Below are 21,327 nucleotides of genomic sequence, written 5' to 3' on the forward strand. Positions count from 1 at the left end.
GCAGACCAAGACGTAGCAGGGGAATCTCCAGCAGCCTTCTCCGATGGTTAGCAAATCGGCGGCAAAGAAGAAAGAAATGCTCTACGGATTCAATTTCTTGGCAAAAGTGGCACAAAGGGGTGGTTATCAGATTTGCCCTGTATAAATACCGATTAAGGGGTGGCACACCACAACGAAAAGAAGTTATCAATACTTCGCACAAGCGAGTTTGGCATAAACTTCTCTCCCAGCCGTACCTGAGGTGTTCCAGTTCAGGAGAAGTGTTCAGACCATGGTCGGAGGCATCTTGATTAAACAGGTATTGGCGATAGCGTGCCAACAACACGCAAGAAAACGGGGGAAGAACCTCGACGATCGGTAAAGCCAAAGCTGTTTTAGCTAATATGTCAACGGTTTCATTGAGGGTTAACCCACAGTGGCCGGGCAGCCAAACGAGCCGAATCTCCCGCACATGAGTGGGGACGCAGGAATAAAAAGTTTTGGCAATAGGATGTAAGGATTCTGAGGAGAGAGCCATGCACACGGACAAGGAGTCGGTGAGTAGCATCACGGAAGAATTCGCCGGATCAAGTTTCAGGATTGCAAGGAGTGTCTCACCACCACCGCCTCCGTCGTCGTCGTCGTCGTCGTCGTCATCTTTTTGGCGCCCGCTGCAGGACGAAGACCTCTCCCAAAGATTTCCAGCCACTCCTAATACCGCGAATTTTCCCACATCCCTTATTCGCCACCCAATTTTTCAGTTCATCCCTTCACCGAATCCTTGGTTGGGCTCCCCCTCGAATTCATTTGCCTTCTCTTCGCAGCCATTCGTTAAACGGATGGTCCAACTATTGTCCCTATTCCGCATTGCATGACCAGCCAAGCCTATTTCTTCTATACACTGTTTTTTTTTCCCCGAATCCAGGCTGATGTTTTCTATTTCCGAGCGTTACAAGCATTTCTCGTTGCATGGAATTTTTCTTTTCACCATAAAGACAAAATGCGATCTTGTTTAATTTCAAAGAACTAGCCTTTTATAACGCACTCATCTCCATTCCAGCCACAAAAAAACGTCGTTTTAACGAAAAAAGACGCAAAAGAGTAAAAAAAAAACCTTCGAATTTCCCGTTGCATGACGTGAAGTATGACGCGCTGCAATAAGGGGAACACAAAACCATACAGCATCTTTGGTAAACCGCACTGCGCACTGCCAGTGTGCGCTGGTGCACACTGGGGCGCACCAGTGCGCCTTGTATCCTCGATAACCACACCAGTGCGGAGCATCTGTCCTCGATAAACCAGGCGCACCGTCGCGGGGCAATTTTCAGCTTCCCCGTCGTGCACCGAGAGAGCCTTCTTCCGCCGTCTGCTGCAGCGACGGCGCTTCGACGCACCCGTCTGAAGGCGGAAACCGGACAAGGATGAGTAGTTGGCGTATTTCTCAGTATACGATGCGGCGGGCTCAGAACTGGCGCTAATAAGGGCCGGAGATTGCATATTAGCCCACAAACATTATGTGCCATATATGAATTCCGCTTACTGCAAAGAAGCTAGACTGCATGGCCAGCCAGTATGTAGGAGTAAATATTGAGGCTTTGCATTCGTTTTCTTTAAATGAGGTATCGCGCACAGTGACTGGAGTGTCTGGACTATAAAGGCCTTACATATTTTGCCGTATAGCTGAGGGACGGGCCATGACTGGAGGCACATCGCATTGGCTTTCAGAAGACGAGAAGGAGCGTGCAGGTGGCTCTTTAGAACGTTGTCGCGCATGTGTGCGGGATGTAGGTTGTGTGGTTTTTCAACAAATATCAGTTTTTAGCAGCTCTGCGTCAGATTGAGCTGTTTTATAGGAACCTGTCAATGCTTTCATGAGTTGATCTCATAGCCCAAGATATGGCGCTAGTGTAGAGACCTGGAAGAAGCCGGCTGGAGAGTCGCCACTGCTTCTTCAGTTTTTCTTGGTATGTGGATGATTTGGTTGAATTTTGCGATAAAATTGGTGTCATTGTTATCAGGGCAAAGCACTCTTTTCAATGAACCAAACTGGTATTTTGTCTTTGTGACCTCTTTGAGGGTGTTCCTTGCATGGAAGAAAGTCGACATAATTTTAATTCACAAGAACGGTGATGTAAAAAAACTTCGTTACAGGCTTACTCTCGGTTGTATACAAGCTGTTTGCATAGGTATTACTTAATCGCATAAGAAACAGCCTATATTTCCAACAACCGAGAAAAAAGGCTGTATTTAGGATAGCCTACTCAACAAGTGACCACATCCACGTCATCAATCAAGTAACGGAAAAATCTGCAGAAATTAATAAGTCCCTTTACACAGCACTTATTGCCTACAAAAAAAGCGCTTGATTCTGTGACGCGCAGCGTCAACAGAATCAAGCGCAGCGTCAGCGTCAGCGCACGAAGCGCGGCCACGCATCCAAGCTAAGCGGCGCAGGCGCTCAGCGGCTTGGTAGCGGGGCTTCGTGTCGTCTGCTAAAACTCGGGAGTACGCTCCTTGCTTTGCTGTTAAGCACGCCTAAGGCTATGTTCAGACTACCGACCCCAAAGCCATATCGTGATCTATGGACGTAAAAAAACGGCGTTTCACGCAGTTCGGTCGGCTGAGACGCGAAGGTGGCGTCATTCTTTATAGTTATTACGACAGTTGCGTCAACAGTCTGAACCCGGCCTAACTCTTGGCATGCTTGTAACGTCCTAGCGCGCCGCGACCGCATTGCGGGAAAGCGCACTTCCCTCACTGTGGCGCGTTGTGTAGTTTCTGCATACAACTGAGCGCTTTTTCTTTTCACTTCCCCGATTAGACTGCCACGATGTGCTGCTCCTATACCTTGTTGAAAGACCATTTCCCGAATATTACTTCATCCTGCAGCATGACAACTCGCCGATATACAAGTGGAAAAAAGTTGCTGCTTTGCTAGATAGTCGTGACGAGGCATTCCTCGAATGGCCTCCCCAGTCACCTGACCTCAATGTCATAGACAATGGGGCTCTTCGATTTACACTCTCGGACTCACCGCAGATAGTCCGCGGTGAGTCCGAGACTGTAAATCGAAGAGCCCCAATGTCTGGGGTAACATGAAGATTGCTCTGGCCCACCGACAGCTGCGCGGCCTCTCAGCGGACACGCTCTGTGCCATTGTCCAGGAGGAGTGGGAGCGGCTTAGATCGAACAGCAACTACGTACCGTCGGTCCTGCAGAACAGAATGCAGGCGGCGCCGAATGTTGTGGGGAACCCACCTGCTACTGAGCATAGGGTACTTCCGAAAGTGCATCCCACACGCGGAAGAGACTTCGTACCAGTAAAGCCCCAGTGCCCTCAGAAGTAATATATTTTTGGTTGCTAGTTGGCAGCTGTCCTTGTGGTCATTTAAGCTTGTTGCCTACGCTTTGCGCTACATTCCGCCTGACACGAGCAAGATCTGTGGTGGCGGAAAACCTTCAACGGAGACCAGGAGACTAACTGACCCACTATAAGGCGTTTCAGCGCAGTAATTAATACATCTTCCTTCAGCCTGCTTAATCATGCAGGCAATGTCTTACCTGTAAACAAATCCAGTACAAATCCAGTTTAGCTAAGCACCCATTCTCAGTGATTTTGTACTTAGCTAAACTGGATACCAGCATAGCAAACTCCCTCGCAGGCACAAAAAACAGAAAGGTATTCAGGTACGTCGATGATTACCTGTTCCTCCTAGAGTCCTCCGCTTGTGAGATCCAACCAGACGCTAACGAAATTCTAGCCATGGTGAAGACAAAACGAGCACCCCTCGAAATTACATTTGAGCTACCTGTCCAGAATAGAATCCGCTTCCTTGACATATGTTTTTCTTTTCACGACAATCACATTTGCTGGAGCTACGAACCTAGAGCCAATAAGTCATTGCTTCCCTATCACTCTGCCCACTCGAAACTTGTTAAAAGAGGTATCGTCAACCTGTGGTTTACCAACGCCTTGAAGAAGTCTTGCGAGCACGAAATGGGCCAAAGCTTTGCAAAGCACACGGTACGCCTGGAAGAAGCAGGGTACCCAACTCATGTTATGGTATCGGTGGCTGAGCGCATACTCAGGAAGTCACGCATGAAAGAACGTGATGATGCACAACCGCCAACGGAGAAAAGCAAGGTGGCGGTGATCCCGTACCTGCATGGCTTGTCCCATAATCTCTGATTGCACGGTTTAACGCACCGACGCAGCGCAGGCGATGAGGCGCGCCGTAGTGGAGGGCTCCGGATTAATTTTGACCACCTGGGGATCTTTAACGTGCGCCGAAATCTCGTACACACGGGCGTTTTTGCTTTTCGCCTCCATCAGAAAAGCGGCCGCCGCGGCCGGGAATCGAACCCGCAACCTTGTGCTCAGCAGCGCAACGCCTTAGCCACTGAGCCACCGCGGCGGGTTGTCCCATAATCTCAAGAAGATAGCTTCTGGCTCCAACATAAAAGTAGTTTTTTCTGCTTCCGAGAAGCTAGGAAAGCTCAGCCGGTTGTCAAAGCCTAATAGCTCGGCGAAGCCCTCATGCAAGACAAAGCACAGGAATAAATTTATTGAGTGCACTGAGCGTGTCGTGTACCAGATTCCGCTACGTTGCGGCAAGGTTTACGTGGGGCGATTGGGCAGATGCCTGAACGAACGCTTAAAAGGAGCATATCTACAACGTTCGTAATCAGAACCGGGGCTTTCTTGATTTGCACTGCAAAACGTAAGGCGTTTTGCAGTGCAAATCAAGTGCAACCTTCTTTGAGAAGTGTGTTGTTGTGACCAAACACCGACACCCCCTTACACGCAAAATTTTCGAAGCGAAAACCATTGCTGATTTGCGGTATCGTTGCGTTTCGAAACCACCGGTAGCCCTCGGGGCCAAAGAGTTAGATTTTTTATGGTCAAACCCGTGAATTGTTGTCCGGAGCGTGTGTCTTTCGCGCATGAGTTTTCTGCTTACCCTTGCGTGCATTTGGCAACTTCCTATTTCTTAAGTTTTTTGATCGGTTTTTATCGGTGTATTTGTAATGTGATCCTTTTATCGTTTTTTGACAATGTTAAACTTCTACGCCGTTTTATTTGAGCTGTTGACTACATCCTGGTTGGTTCAAATAAGGCATGTTGGCTGATAAGAGCACTATTGTCACGAAATCAAAGACGACGCAGTTGTCTTCAAAGAAAACAAGTTTATTGGAGCGAACTTGTGCTCCCCTAACAACTCAAAGAATACACAGGCGGCGAAGCAGCAGTCAACAAAGTGACGTGTGCAGGCGAGCTCCGGCGATTCGAATGCCGCGGCGTCTGCTCTGCAGGCTTTTATCTTTCGTCGCGAGTGTTTCTGGAACCGTCGATTTACATCTAGAACATTGTAGATCAGCGAAGATTATTCTGGGTAGTGACGTTAAGACGAAACAGTCCGCTTAACTGAATGAGATAGCCCGTGCGGCATAAAAATAAAGAATGGAAGACGCGCTTCGCTTGGGACACAGATAACAGAGCCGGGCGTGGCCGGCCAGTAAAAACAAACAATAAATAAACAAGCCCATACATGGTTCGCGGCAATATATGTGGTGGTTGGATTTTTTGTGTCATTAAAGTTGGAGTTAGCGCTCTGTGTGTTGATTGATTGTAGGGTTTAACGCGCCAACGCAACGCAGGTGATGAGGCGCGCTGTAGTGGAGGGCTCCGGATTAATTTTGACCACCTGGGGATCTTTAACGTGCGCCGAAATCTCGTACGCACGGGCGTTTTTGCTTTTCGCTTACATCAGAAAAGTGGCTGCCGCGGCCGGGAATCGAACCCGCGACCTCGTGCTCAGCAGCGCAACGCCTTAGCCACTGAGCCTCCGCGGCGGGTCGCTCTGTGTGTCGTCTTCTTAGGGTGCCTCGATGCGCGCCCGCGGCGCACATCGAGGCACCCTAGTCTTCTGTGTTTCTGTCCCGCGTCTTGTGCTGCGCTTCGATACCTCGCTATGTACCAACTCGCCCAAACCAAAGAATGGAATTTGGCCGAAAATTGGCCGGCACCCCACGTCTCCTAGATCCTGAACGTTGGCTCCTCACATATACGCACTCTTCTTACAGAAAAGCACGCTTTACAGGTGGCAGTCCGAAAATATTTTGTTCGTAGTACTTGAGACCACCTGGAGGAGGGAGTCCAGAACGTGGGGCTCTGACCACTGCCCGCTGCACATCGCACCACCCGACAGGACAACCAATCGAGCCGCACTGCACCACGTCACCCACTGGGACCGGTTCCGGCGCTGCCTGGCCGAGCAGGACCTGGGGGAGGGAGTCGAGCTGTTCGGCCTGATTTGCTGCTCTAGGCGAGCCACACGGAGCTGTACCGTAGCCGAGGTGGCCACCACGCTGGGCCTGAAGCTGCTGCAGCTGCGGGAGGTGCGCAGCCGGGTGGAGAGGAAGGCCCAGTGATCGGGGGAGCGGATGGACTGGATGGCGTACCGTCGCGTGCACGCGGCCTGCCGCCGACACGCCAACCGCCTGAGCCGGCAGCGCTGGGCAGAGCTGTGCGTGAGCTTGGAGGCCGTCTCGCGATGCCGCCGTCTCTGGAGAATCTTCAACTTCGTCATCAAGCCCCAGAGGAACCATAACCCCCTGGTTGCCATGGCCATCCCCAAGCAGGCCAGCTTTTCGGAGCTGGCCGAGCTCTTCGCGGCACACTTCCTGCCACCGCACCAGGCGGGACCAATGCCCGCTGCTACTTCTGTAGGGAAAAAGGAGGTACATCACCCTCTCAACAACGCTCCCATCACAGAGGCTGAGCTCCGCAGCGCCCTCCGCAGCGGCAAGCATAAGTCGGCGCCAAGGCCAGGCGGCCTCACCTACCAGATGATGAACAATCTGGATGAGATTAATTTCGGCCGGTTCCTGGCCGCCTATAACCGCATATGGGACACGGGCCGGCTGTCGCCTGAGTGGCTGCCATCCATCCTGAGGCCCATCCCAAATCCAAGCAAGGGCATCGTGGCAGTCACAGCGTACCGGCCCGTGGCCCTCACATCCTGCGGCTGCAAGCTGCTCGAACGGGTGGCGCTGCGGCGGATGGAGGCCATCGCAGGGGAGGAAGAGACCATCCCCGAGCAGCTGACGGGCTTCCGGAGGCAGCCACCGACTCCATCGCCGACGTCGTGGCGGCCCTCGAACACGCCAGGGCCTCCGAGCAGGTGGCGGCCCTGGTGCTGCTGGACGTGAAGGGCGCATTTGACAACCTGCAGTGCCACGCCATCTCCACAGCCTTGGAGGAGGTTGGCATTGTGGGAAAACTGCGGGGTTTCGTCGAGGTGTTCCTGACGGGCCGCGCTGCGCAGGTTCAGGTGGGCAACGCCCTGTCGTCTCCTCGGCCGGTGGACGTGGGAATCCCGCAGGGCTCCGTCGTTAGCTTCCTCTTCAAGCTTCCTCTCCGTCCAGGGCTTCCTCTTCAACCTGGGGATGGCAGCACTGCCAGGCTGCCTGACCAGAGGAGGGGGCCACCGGGTGTATATTTCGGTGTACGTCGACGACATCGCCCTGTGGGTGCTGGGACCCAAGGGTCAAGGCGGAGCCATCGTGCAGCAGCTGCAGGCGGCCATGGACACAGTCCGGGCCAAGCTTACGGGCGTCGGCCTGAAGCTGTCGGCGTGCAAGACCGACGCCATGCTGGCACATCCGGACGCTGTCGTCGGCAGATGTATCCGGCGCCTGACCATCGATGACGAGGAGTTCCAGTGGAGGACCAGGGTGGGCTACCTGGGGCTGACCCTGGACCACCGGCTGAACTTCCGACAGGCAGTCAAGGAGCTCCGAGCCAGGGCGCAGCTGGCCACCACGGCAGTACACAAGATGGTGGCCCGGGACAGCGGCTGCTCACAGCGGACGGCCTTCCGGCTGTACAGCGCCTCGGCGGTGGGTCTCCTGATGTACGCGCTGCCGCTGGTGAGCCTGCGGAAACCAACCTGGCAGCAGCTGGAAAGAGATCACTGCAAGGGGGTCCGTGCATGCCTCGGCCTGCCCCAGCGCTCGCCGTGTAAGAAGACGCTGTCCAAGGCGGGAGCGTGGACCCTTGAGATGACGGCTGACCAGAGGGCGCTTGGCCAGATTGACCTGCTGCGGCGAGCCGAGGGAGGCGGCCCGCTGCTGCAGCGGCTGCGGGGCCACCACCATTCGCTCCTTGGGGCGCATGCTGGCGCTTAATCAGGAGGTAAAAGCCCCCGTGGACGCAGGACCTGGCGGTCCGGCTTCTGCTCTGGCGGCCGACGTGGGGCAGACGCCCCGCTGCATCTAACTGTAGCTGGCTTGGGGCGTCGTCTGGGGCGACCTAGATGCGTGCACGTTCTCGTGTACACAGACGTCTCTGTGCAGCAGTATCAGGGGTCTGCCGCAGCGGCCGCTATGCTGGGGAAGCCACCCGGCAGGTGCGGCTGCCCTATGCTTGATTTTCGGCCACGGCTGAGCTGGGCATCGAACTGGGCCTGGACCTGCTGCTAGAGACGAAGCCCGAGCGCTGCGCCCTGCTGTGCGACTCCCGGGCGGCCCTGGTGCGGGGCATCCGGGAGAAGGCGGCGCAGCTGGTGGTCCGTGGCACTCGGGTGAGCCTGCAGTGGGTCACCGCCCTCATCAGGCTGGACGGCAACGAGCGGGCGGAAGAGCTGGCCGCTGGGGCTTACCGCTGCCTCGCTCGTACACGGTGGCCCAGGCGGCAGCGGACGACGCCTGCCTGCTAATCCAGCGACACCTGCGGACCAGACATCCGGACCCTTGGCTGGGTGCCGGAGAGGGCCCGCCGCCCGTGCGGGCCTCACGCCTTCCGCGTCAAGCCAACGCCTCCGCTGAAATACAGAGCAGACGCCTCAAGGGACTTGCGCGATTCACTATAGTGAATCGCGCAAGTCCCTGGAGGCGTCTGTCACGACTGAGCGTAGGACGCCTTATTTTTGAAATTAAATTAGCACAGGAGGACTAAGTTGCTTTTTCGTGTTTTTCAAGGCAGCATAGCAGTGATCCTTCTTGGACAAACTATGAACCACCAATCATGGAGCGAACGCATATCGAAACAATCAAGAAATGTGAATCGTGAAACGTGTCTTCCGAAAGTAGCGGCAATAGGAGCGTCACTAGGCAACACTGTGTTCGCGAACGATTTTTATCTTCGGCCGCTGCGCTGCGCGATCGGAGTCATCCGCAGCGACAAACAAGAGGAAAGCGGGTTAGGTTGTTGTTATGCTCTGTCGTCCGCTGTTTGTGGCCCGCTGAGTGAAACTAGACTGTTACCATGGTCGGGTTCGTCGCGTGTGGCCCCAATGAGGCCTTGGTCGTGTCCGGTAAGTTTAATTTCCAGAATACGACTGCTTCGCTACTTTGCGCCCCGCCCCTTCGCGAGCCGTTTCCCGCAAAATATCAACAATAGGCCTAGGCTTGCAACCCGTTGATTAATGCAGAGTTCTCCGAATATTACGGTCCTAGCTTCGCTGAAGTTTCAGTTCTAGGCAATCTTACTTACTTTTGGAATCTTTTTTACCCCGAAGAAGAGTTCACAGTCTACAAGAAACACCAGCGGCGCGTATGAAATTTGTTTCCAGCTTAAAAGCGCCAGCGGCACCCTGTTACTCCATTTCTTTGGATAGCTCCGAAATTTATGCAGAGCTTAGGCACACCGCTTTAATAATTGCTTCGTGCCTTTCGGCGTCTTTGTCTTTGTGACACTATCATTACACTGCAGAAATATTCTGGCGCTAAGTCGCGCTAATTCTGGCTGTACTTCGCACAGGCGTGCGAGTAGCTTTCGCCTTTGGCTGTGGTGTACCCTTGCGTAACGTACGGACAAATTTGCGCTTTTAATGTGCGCTGCGAGGAGTAAATGTGTACTGGTGGGCAGTTTTTGAAATACATATTTGTGTAAAATCTCGGCGCTATTTTTCTTTTTGGCAGCGGTATAAAAGTTTCTTGCTCGTTCGCGGGACGTTAATCTGCTTATACTCACTTCATACCTCTGGGAAGCCTTAAAGACGTATACTGTATCGTGCAGTTATCGAACAGGCTTGTTTGGAATGTTCAGGTGCGTTTCAGCAGCGTTTGTTCGTTATAATAGATTTTAGACTACTTTCGGTGTAACGTGGCATTGCTACCTCTTCGCGTGCAAAAGCAAAAAGATAATCCTACAGAAAACTGTTCCGACTGGAGAAGGCAAAAACAGACAAAAATAAACCCATCTAAGCCGTAGAACCGTTAAATAGGCGACACTTGCTGCAAGCGGTCGGTTTCGGCATACCTGTGCAGTGATCCACCTCAAGCATCCCTGCAGTCTGCCATGAAACTAGAGTGCAGGCAGTGCACTTGGCTTCGTGCCTGCTTGAAAGATCCTGAATTCTATGTCTTAGCATTTGCGTGATTCAAGTGCACAACAGGGTGCTTACCTAGTCCAGGTGGGTGACGCGTAGTCTGAAGTCTTGCTCTGCTCTTAGTTACACAGCATTAAGACACTCTGTTTGTTGCTTATAAAGTTCAAAGAAACACAGTCCACCAGCACTTGCATCTGAGCGTTGTTCAGTTGCCACTCATCCACATTGGCTCCATGCTTGACATAGTGGCTTTCTTTGAACCAATAATAGAAATATTACCTGTGCAACTATTACCAGTATAGACAGGTTGTTGCAATTACCTTGTAGTTACCATATTTTAGGGCAGTGGCTCTCAAATGGGCGTCCGCAAGAACATTCTAGGGGTCCCTGAAGCCTTTTCTGCAACTCGCTCTCCCCCCTATTCATTTCTCCTTGCCAAACCTCGCTACCAATGCAAAAATGTGGCTTGGCTGCATGACATGTACGTTAATTTTTTCTCCGTATAGCACATCATTTGATGTCTGCTTTTTGCACTGTACACCAGCTATGCAAAAAGCTGGACACCCAAAAGGCAACATGTAAACAGTGGTGCGACTTTTAGCTGCAAGAGCAAATCATGTGACAATAACATGCATCAGCATAAAAGTCAACCTCAAAAGGTGGACATTAAGTGGGGCCGGGCCGACGGGCTGCATGTGCGAATTGTTTGACATGACATGGATCAATATAGGTCATTGTGGGGCCCTCCATTTTTGCAAGCTCTACAGGGGTCTCTGCACCATTCATGGTTGAAAACTGCAGTTTTAGGGCATTGCCATTTACCTTTCTGGTTTATGGCAATGCTTGGACTACATTTTTGAATGGTAGCTATGTTTATGGAAGTAAGCTTTGTCACCATGACAAGTCTGAATCAAGCACATTTGCAGAGGGCATTACAAAGTGAATATAGTTGTTTTGTGGTTTTGGTAAATGCGAGTACAAGCCCTGGGAAACGTGAACTTGTTCACCATGCTGCAACCTCAAACTGGAGTATCGGAACCACTTGTAGTGTCCTCGATAAACATGCACCAGGGTTTCCGCCAAAACCAGTGCCCCTGCACAGTGGCCCACGACGGTGCGCACCAGCACAGAGCGTTGATTGAGGACAAACTGAGCAGTTCTACACTAGCTCAATTTCTTGGGCTATGAGCACAACTCATGAAAGCATTGACGAGTGGAAAGAAAGCAGCTCAGCATGACACAGCTCTGCTCCAAACTGATATTAATTGAAAGCTAACACATCCCTCACACATGCGCGACAACGTACTCCTACTAAACAGCCACCTACAAGTTGCTTTCGTCTTCTGAGAACCATAGCAAAGTGAGTGCCTGCATGCAGTCATGACCTATCCCTCAGCTACGGCAAAATATGTAGACCCTTCATGTTCTAGGCACTCCAGTGACTGTGTGTGATACTTTGTTCGTACAGAATGGATGCAAAGCTCCTATATTTACTCCAATTGGCTAGCCACGGAGCCTTCTTTGCAGTCAGCAAAATTCCTACATGGGCATAATGTTTGTGTGCTCATATGCAATCTCTGGCCATTATTGGGGCCATTCTGAGCCCGTTCCATCGCTGTCCGATGAATTCACAAGCGACCCATTCTTGTCAGCAACAATATGCAGCCGATTCTACATTCCCAAGAGCGCATCGATGCGCTGTCATTGTAGCAAACGGCAGAGGAAGCCGCTTCCTTGGCGTCTTCCATGATGCATCTCGGGATTGCACCCCGCCGTCGACTCTGTGTGCGACGGGGCAACCAAAATTTCCTCCACGATGGTGCGCTCCCGTTTATCGAGGACAGATGGTGCGCACCAGTGCGGTTTATCGAAGATGCTATTAGTCTCAAGCAGTAGTGACCAGTGGTGTTGCATCATGGCAATGGTGAAGCCCCGTCCTGCTGCCTTTTCTTAGTTGCAGCCTGTGCTGATCGTTTGTGCCGAGTGTTAGGCTGTTGCCTAGTCAGTTTCTTGCTTTCAGTTCTCGCAGATGTGTTCAAGTGAACTTGGAAATAACATATGGTAGTAAATTAATGACTGTTAAAGGCAAGAAGGCTGCAACAAAGTTTTAGGCTGCTGCACTGGCACTACAGCTAATGGAGTCTGCTGCTTCACCTGGCATACAGAAGCTTGGTTCCTGCTGCGATGTGACTGTAAAACTATCTCTGTGCATGAAATTACTGCATATCAAACTCTCAGGTCTTTAAACTGTGCTGGAGTGCTTCACTTGTGCACAGTTAATAGGCCAAATGCTTCTTGGGTGTGTGTTACCTCAAGTGTTGAACATCTCAATTTTTAGGAATATATTCTACTGAAGGTGTTGCATTGTTCATAAAGCGCAACCAGTGTTTAACCATTCCTTGTTAATAATAAACACCCTTAATCCAGTGTTTAAATACTGTTTCAAGCTTTGTACCGTCTGGTTGTAGTCCAGCTGAGTGCAGTTGGAGACGAGTGTTCATGGCCTCCACGCTTCTCCAACTACACTGTTGCCATATTTAATTGTTCAGATTGTGCTTTTGCAAATTGAGGGTGTTGGTCAGTTTTTGAAACCCTTCGCCAAAAGTTGAATACTAGAGCCCTGTAGATAGAAGTGGTAATTTTGTGCTCTGAATGCTGCACAAAGGGCTTATTTAGTGCACTTGTACCAAAGAAACACTAAGAAAGCTTCTTTCTTTCGAAGTGCATGTGGCTCCTTAGTGCTTTACTGGCGTAGTTTTACAATATAATTGAATTTTTAAGTATACTGTGCCTGTAACAGTTTCATTTTTTTTTTTTTTTAAGCAGCTTCTTTGTTTGTATGAAATGCTCGGCCATGGCCAACCCTGTGGCTGTTGCCCCTGCTCCTCTCTTTTGTCCTCCTGCAGGGTGCTGCCACGCCCACCCTCTGCTGGTTCCTGGAGGAAGGGTCTTTGTCTGGCCAATAATTCAGAGAGTGCAGAAGTGAGTGATGGATGGATGGCGTGCAGGTGTCTGTCTGGCTTGCTTCATGGGCTCTGTGACGGTCCTTGTTATTTTCTGTGCTTGAATGTAGCAGCTACACTGAGCTCATTAGCTCTTCACGGGGGGCTGCAGTCATGTTCCGCTGCTTCTGTGCTGGGAATTTTTTTGGTTACTGTACGAAGCTTTTTCCGTGCCTTTTCACGGTCTTCCTCTTAGCACTTGTTCAAAATTGGTTTTGTACGTCTGGTTTGTATCCTTGCTTCCTTGGGCCATAAATGTAAATGCGAGGAAGAATGTGCTTGGCTTTTTTTGTTGCTGTTGCAATACTTCGCAAACTTAACTATCTTATGCTTACGGGATCCTTTTCGTATCATGCACTCAAGTGTCGAGCATTTGTAGCATCTCTTATGTAACAGCCACAGTTCTGTGGAAAGGGATGCTTTTGCTCAAGTTTCTGCAGCGACTATTTTCTTTTCACTGCCCTCCACTGCCTGGGAGATATTTATTTGTTCATGGAGAATTAACTGCCATCGTTCTAGTGTTTTTGAGCTGTCTGTCCTCAGTTCAATAGACCCAGAGAGGCACCAGTGTGCAAACTGGGCTTAACACAACTCAGGTTGGAGGCAACAGTGAACTAATCAAGCAGTCTTTGAAATTTAATGAAGCATATGCATTGTTGTGACATTTTGGTATGACTGAATCTCGAAAATTGGAGGCAAGGAAAGAAAGGCTTACCTGGTTGCTGTTAAATGGCATCCTGTGAGGCTGTGTTTGCTGGTAAATGACTTGGCAAGGGTACTGTAACTGACATGTACGAAGTGGGGCTTCAGTTGAGGTAACTGCCAAGGCAATGCACTCTTGTCGTGGCAGCAGTCATTGGTTCGTCCTAATGATATAATCAGTTAAGGGCACTGAAACCTTTTATTATACGCAGTTTTCTGGCACGAGTTTTTATTGTAGAGGCAATTGCTATGCATTGTTTCAATGGGAAATTGGCCAGGGCTTATCACAGGTTTTCATCTGCATAATCATTGTAGCCATCCAAGAATTCATTTATCTAATTATACATGCCCCGACTACCTGTAACGTTGCTGCTGCTACCCACGCCAGGGTCTGTTTTCGGTGGCTTCCCTGAGGCTGTGTGTTACTCTCACTCAGGCCAAAGACATACAGCAGACACAGGGACGGTGGACGTTCAACTTGCCCTGTAGCATTATTTACACAGCCTGCTGCTGTGTGTAACGCGGTGGTTTTCGTTTGCCTGCAGGATCAGCCTGAACACCATGACGTTGACGATTGAAAGCCCCAAGGTGTACACACAGCAGGGTGTTCCTATATCTGTCACTGGCATAGCCCAGGTTGGTATCCATGGCCGTTTTCTCTTCTGGTTCTCCAGTGGTTATTCTCGATCACTTGTACACTTGCAGCCATGCCAGTGGCTGCAAGTGTACAAGTGTGCGAGTGTACAAGCCAGACCAGCATGTGTGCAAGGATTAGGAGGTGCACGTATATACTACAGCAGCCGTCGGGGAAAGCACATAGTGGAGCATGGCAAACATGGGCGTCAACAGTTGATAAGAAGAATCTCAAATTTTCCCCTCGTAAAACTTGCTGTTTGTGGTGTTCTCAAACCTTCCAGGTTGCTATAATTCCCAGAATATGATGTTTGTGAATACAGTCGTTTACTGTGAAGCAATATCATACCAGTTTTGCCCATCTGGTGTGATGAGCGTTGGTAGCTCAATCGTGCAAAGCTGCCACCTGCTAGTGTGCAGGAGACTGGCATGGTACCGCTGAACGTCACTCGTGACGTTGCCATATTTTAAAGGGATGCTGAAGAGTTCTGAACATGCTGCAATGACTTTATCAGCATAAACTATAACATGTAACACATATTGAGTTTCTTTTAGTTTATTTGTGTACGGTTCTTTTTTTCCAAGAAAAGTGGCCTGAAAAGGGCCATTTTTTTATAATTAACTTCCTCCATGATTTGTGACGTCTGCTGTGACATGCTGAAAGGTCTGGTGGGTAGAACTTGCCATATTTGGAATTTAGTGAATCGCAAGGCACTTTAACCTGTGAAAACTGAGCGGGAACAAAAAAAAAATGCGCACCAATCCACCCGGTGAATGTGGTTGCAAAGCAAAGCTGTCAACGACACCCACGATTACCCATGCGACATCACTTAAATTCACACACATGGCTCTACAAAGTGTGAAACCAGAGACAAGTTAAATGCACTTAACCACACCCTTTATTACTTTAAAGAGATATTTTTCCTGAGGTTAAATCAATGCATGATCCATGAATGGTAGTTGGTTGACTTGTAGTGGTAAAGTACATGAGTGGAAACTTTTTTTATAAAATGAAAGGAAGCTCAAACTCCTTGCTAGACGATCGGCGGCAGAGACGGAGAAGTGAGATGCCATGTGTTGGTGTGAGCTTTCTTTAATTTTTACTAACTCTTAGCGCATGAGCGAGGTGCGCACACGGTCGCCACACGTGCCATGGCGGGACCGCACAACGGTGCGAGGGGTCCCGTGATGCTATCGCATGGCATTCAGCGAGAACGCAACGGGTAAACCCGCAGATGTGCTCAGTGAGTGCACCCCCGGCTCGTAGCTCAATCACTAAGACAATGGGCTCTCGCTCCATTTCTTTATTCGTTCACCGTCCGATTCCTGGTGGTGCCAGTAGGTTCTTTTATTTGTCCGCGGGAGTTTTCTGTTGGCAACAATGATCGCGACAGAACCTTAGGGTGGGGGGAGAGGGAGGTAAAAAGCTTCGCTCTAAATAGATTTTAAATGTAGTACAAGCCTATGCACCAACGTCTAGCTGTGAGGGTGAGACCGCTGGTAGTTTCTACGAGGATGTTAAATCGACAATGAATCGGGTAAACGCTCAGTACACGGTGGTGTGAGAGACTACACAAAATTAGGAAAGAAGCAAGTGGGCGGACATGCGGTGGGAAGCCTTGGAATAGGTAGGCAGAATAGCCGAGAAGATGCGCTGATTAGATTTGTAGAGTAACAACCTGAAAATAATGAATACATTTTTGTGCAGGTGAAAGAATAGGTAAGGGAAGTGGAAAAGCTCCAACAGGGAAACTAAAAGTGAAATCAGCTTTATTTTAAGTAACTATCCAGGCATTGTGCAGAACGTTGACGTGCTAGGCAAGATTCGACACTTGACTACAGGACGGTAAGGAGCAGATTGAGGCGATGCTAGGTCTGAAAAGGGAAAGGACGAAACTAATTAAAAGAAGGAAACTGCACCTAGAGCCAGTAAGAAACAGAGCACAGATGTTTTAAAATAGTTCTCCAGAACAAATTCATGGATTTGGCTGGTGAGAGTGAAGATACTGTAGCCATACTGCAGGGAAACCTAATGATGGTGATTGGTCAGCAGTAGCTGTTTGAGGAGGTGAATTGAAAAAAGAAACTACTTAGCTACCTATGAAAATAGAGGACCTTATTTTGAAGGGCAGGAATACAAATGTCAGTGGTGGAGCAACGTTCATGCCTACAACATAGCTAAGGAAGCTTGAAGGAAACTAAAAAGCAGCATGTTATTGGCAAATGTATAATGTATGCACTTTTTTAGGAAAGAGGTGATATTACGCACAACATGGATGAGATAATGAAAGTAGCGGGAAGATTTTACACTAAGTTGTACACTAGCTATATCAGGGCAGAAGGCGGTAGTGTAAGAATAATTTAGTTGATGAAAACCCAACAGTCACTTAAAACAAAATAGCAAAGGTGGTGAAGGAGATGAAGAAAGGAAAAGCGACATGAGGCAGTGGAATAACTGTGGATTCACTAAAAGATGGAAGGGGCATTATAGTAGAAAAGCTTGCAAAATTATTTTGATGGCCCCAGATCTTTAAAGGCAGTCTGAGGACGCGGGTTGGATTCCCGGCCGCGGAGGCAGCTTTTCTGGTGGAGGCGAAAAGCGAGAACGCCCGTGTGTTCGAGATTTTGGCGCACGTTGAAGATCCCCAGGTGGTCACAGCTAATCCAGAGCCCTTCACTATGGCGCGCCTCATGGCCTGTGAAACATCGGCGCGTTGAACTCCGCAATCAATCAATCAACAACTTTAAAGGCACCCCTAACGTCTAAAAATGCTAACAAGATGGGGGATGTCAAAAGGCTTAAAGGGACACTGACGTGATTTGTAAACATTGCGGGATTACTAGCGCAAACTGTAGTCTGGAGTCCCTAGGCTATGTTTCGACCACTCTGGGTGTGTTTACGTGAATTTATTTAGTAGAAAAATCAATTGCAAAATGCTGTCCTCTCTGCATCCTCGCCTATTTTCTGTGGCGTTTTTGTGTGACGTCAGGAAAAAAAGGACTTGGAAGCTCAGCAAGCCGTGCAGTAGCGTAGTCAAGCCGTCAGAGTCAGTCGGTCCTGCGTTTAGTTTGCCGGCTGCCGAAGAGTCGTTGCAATTCGTTTGCTCAGTTGAAACTAAGCCACGACACGTTTGTGAATGGAAGAACGTGCGTTTCTTTAGTATGTTAGGTTGTACGCTGCATCAAGCTCCAAGTCCAGGTCACTCCACACAAGCGCTGCACAAGCGCACACGTGACGGTTCGCTGACTGGTACGCTAGCAGGAAAATCTAAGGCCAATTGAAGGTGGGAGCAGAGTCAGCAAAGTTAATGTAGGTATTAAAGAAATAAAATCAACTGAAACTTTTATTGTAGAGAGAGAGAGAAAGACTTTATTTATGGCCAGCAGGGAGTGGGAGGTCGGGATGCGCAGAGCCTCCACATCCCACCCACGTTCACGACGTCTTCGGGACTAGGCCCCGCCGGCGTCGGCGTGAGCGGTGCGCGAAAGGTACTCGGGAGTTCGTCCCTTTCCCCCCCGTCTGCGACTCGCTCCGCTTCTGCCTGGCGAGAGCAGCCTCGAGCTGCTGGACAGCTAGAGTTTGTGCGGCCAGGTCCGTCGAATATACGGCACTCGTTATGGTGTCCGGCAGCCGGCCGTAGAGGTCGGCAGCTTCCACGGGGTGCACTGCACAGTCCCACAGGATGTGGGCCAGAGTTGCGCGATGTTGCCCGCACACACTACACACGTCACTGGCGTACACGTCCGGGCACACGTGACGCGCGAGCGCCGGCGTGATCACTGACTGTGTTTGCAGTTGGCATAGTACAGTTGAACCCCTTTATAAGAGACACGTACCGGGGAGCAGTTTCTGTCTCTTATACGAGATGTCTCTTATAAGCAGGGTACCATGTTTTCACTTACTAATCAGACCCTAGTTCAATGTGGGCACCCTATGACTAAAACAAGCTCAAAAGAATGCTACAGCATGTTTCAAAAGATTCATTCTAATTTATGTTTGGCCCCCAGAATTTATGAAACAGTTCTGAATCTTTGCTTCATCACTGTATTTACACTGTATATTTTACAACCGATTCTGCAAGCTTTTTTTTCATTCCTCATTTGTGGAAGATGAATCGTACATGTTGAGTTCACAAGCCTGATGAATAGGCGGAGCGCACAGCTTCTTCCGCTGTGTGCTCAGGCTATTCATTATGCTTGCAGGACTCAACATCTGCGATGCTTTTTGATTGGGAGCTATGCCCGTGGGAGAACCCGCAGTGCGATCGCGCTCCATCCAATGGATGGCAGTAAGCTTCAACCACTTCTGTAAGTTGCATTTCCATTGGCAGGGCTTCTCATCGTCATTTTATAGCTGACTGAACCACTGTGTGTTTGCTGAAGTTATAATAAATAGCGACTGCAGGCGTCTGTCGTCCACCTGTGCTTCCAGGATGGAAGCAACTGCAATTAGTGACTGGTGGCACTGCGTCTGAAGTTAAAATGTCTATTACAAGCGAGATTATTAATTAGATTTTGATTTGATTGTGGGGTTTAACGCGCCGACGCAACGCAGGCGATGAGGCGCGCCGTAGTGGAGGGCTCCGGATTAATTTTGACCACCTGGGGATCTTTATCGTGCGCCGAAATCTCGTACACACGGGCGTTTTTGCTTTTCGCCTCCATCAGAAAAGCGGCCGCCGCGGCCGGGAATCGAACCCGTGACCTCGTGCTCAGCAGCGCAACGCCTTAGCCACTGAGCCACCGCGGCGGGCGAGATTTACTGATTAAAGTTCAAGGATGACTTGTCCCTTATAACCAATCTTCTACATCCGATGTCTGTTATAAAAGAGGTCGATTTAATGGGAAAGATAGGGCAGCCAACCATGTGGGTCAATAGTGTCTCTTATACCCATTTGTCTCTTACATCAGTGTCTCTTATAACGAGGTTCAGCTGTAGCACTGCCTGCTGTCGTGTTAGTTCCGGGTGGGGTGCCGGAGCGGTGCGCCGGCCGAGCCGGTACCACTCCAGCACCTCCCCGTACGTGAGGAGGGGCTCCGGGTCCCACTCCACGTCGTCGTTGTCGTCTTCGTCGTCGTCTTCGCGTTGGCCTCCCTCTGTCGCGGAGCTCGGCAGTGGGGAAGAGACCGCCGCCGCGCGGTTGGTCAGTCCTCGCGCGGCTGCGTCCGCCGTCTCGTTGCGGTTGGGGAGACCGTCGCCCACGTTGCCTCTGATGTTGGTGTGCGCCGGGAACCACCGAAGGTGGGTGGCCGGCACCGCTCCACTGATCACCGCACTGCACTTCACCGCACGCACGGCACTTTCACATACGTTGTTCTTGGCGTAGTTCGCGATGGCCGACCGGGAGTCACTAAGCACTGTGGTGCACTGGGGATCCGTCAGCGCCAGCGCGATCACCGTCTCCTCCGCCTGGCTGGCGGATGGCACGCGGACGCTGCAGGCGCTGTATATTTCTCCCGTGGTAGCGCGGACCGCCACGGCTACGTAGGCGTCGGGTCGGTCGGTGTACCGGGCGGCGTCCACGTACAGGGCGCCCGTGTCGTTGGCGTGCGTTGCGGCGAGAGCGCGGGCCCTCGCCTCTCTGCGACCACGGTTGTGGTCGGGGTGGACGTTGCGGGGCAGCGGGAGGATCCGGAGTCGCCCCATCACCTCCGGCTGGAGCTGCTGCCGCTGCTGTTGCTGCGCTGTCTCGTTCTGCTGCGACGACGTGCCCGCCAGCCCGAGGCGTTCCAGGATACGCCTGCCCGAGCTCGTGGTGGCGAGGCGTTCGAGTTGCGCCGTTCGTTGGGCCTCGCTGATCTCCTCGAGGGTGTTGTGCACCCCGAGCTCGAGCAGCCGGGCCGTGCTGGTGCTATTTAGCAAGCCCAGGGCCGTCCTGTACGCCTTGCGGATGGCCGCGTTGATGCGATCCCTCTCCTGGCGCAGCCAGAAGTGGAACACCCCGACGTAGGCGACGTGGCTCATCGCGAAGGACTGGAGCAGGCGGAGGAGGCTGGCCTCCTTCATTCCATTGTGCCGCGTCGACACCCTCCGGATGAGTCGGGCCGCCGCGCCGATCTTGGTGACGAGGCGGTCCACCGCGGTCTTGTTGCTTCTGCTGGCCTCGATGTGCATGCCGAGGACCCGGAGAGTGGCGACCCTGGGGATGACTGTGCCGTCCCTCGTTCGTATGTGGATGTTTGCCGATTCTTCTGCCTCTTTCTTGCGGTACCTGCCCGGCGGTGGGATGATCAACAGCTCCGACTTCTGCGGCGAGCACCGCAGTCCCGTGCCGATGAGCTGGTCTTCGATGGCGTTCACCGCTGTCTGCAACGCGTCCTCAATGTGGCCGTTGCTGCCCCCGGGGACCCACAGCGTGATGTCATCCGCGTAGATGGTGTGGCGGACCTGCGGAATCTCCGAGAGCCTGCGCGCAACGCCTATCAGGACTAGGTTGAAGAGCAGCGGTGATATCACCGAGCCCTGGGGGGTTCCCGTGCTCCCTAGCTTCTTGGGCGGCAGCTGTAGGTCGCCCGCGTGCATTGTGATGGTTCGTTCTGAAAGAAAGTCCCGAATATATTCATAAGACCTTCTGCCCATGCCAAGGCTGCTGACCTGCGCGAGGATGGCGGAGTGCTTGACTTTGTCAAACGCGCTCTGGAGGTCCAGCCCCAGCACGGCCCTGTTGTCGTGGGTG

At 51.2% G+C, this 21,327-nt stretch overlaps 1 protein-coding gene across 1 annotated transcript in view; it reads left to right on the forward strand.

The window, feature by feature from the left end:
- Window positions 1-9,124: 9,124 nt before the first annotated feature.
- Window positions 9,125-21,327, forward strand: part of Flo1 (flotillin-1) — a 60,423-nt gene continuing 48,220 nt past the window's right edge. The window contains exons 1-3 of the mRNA XM_077675774.1: window positions 9,125-9,296; window positions 13,220-13,295; window positions 14,563-14,653. Of these exons, the coding sequence (XP_077531900.1) occupies window positions 9,248-9,296; window positions 13,220-13,295; window positions 14,563-14,653 (216 nt within the window). The 5' untranslated portion in view covers window positions 9,125-9,247. The remainder of the gene's footprint in view (window positions 9,297-13,219; window positions 13,296-14,562; window positions 14,654-21,327) is intronic.

This window comes from Haemaphysalis longicornis, unplaced genomic scaffold (assembly GCF_048455015.1).
Source record: "Haemaphysalis longicornis isolate Haplotype H1 unplaced genomic scaffold, Haemaphysalis longicornis Haplotype H1 scaffold_1, whole genome shotgun sequence".
Taxonomy (NCBI): domain Eukaryota; kingdom Metazoa; phylum Arthropoda; class Arachnida; order Ixodida; family Ixodidae; genus Haemaphysalis; species Haemaphysalis longicornis.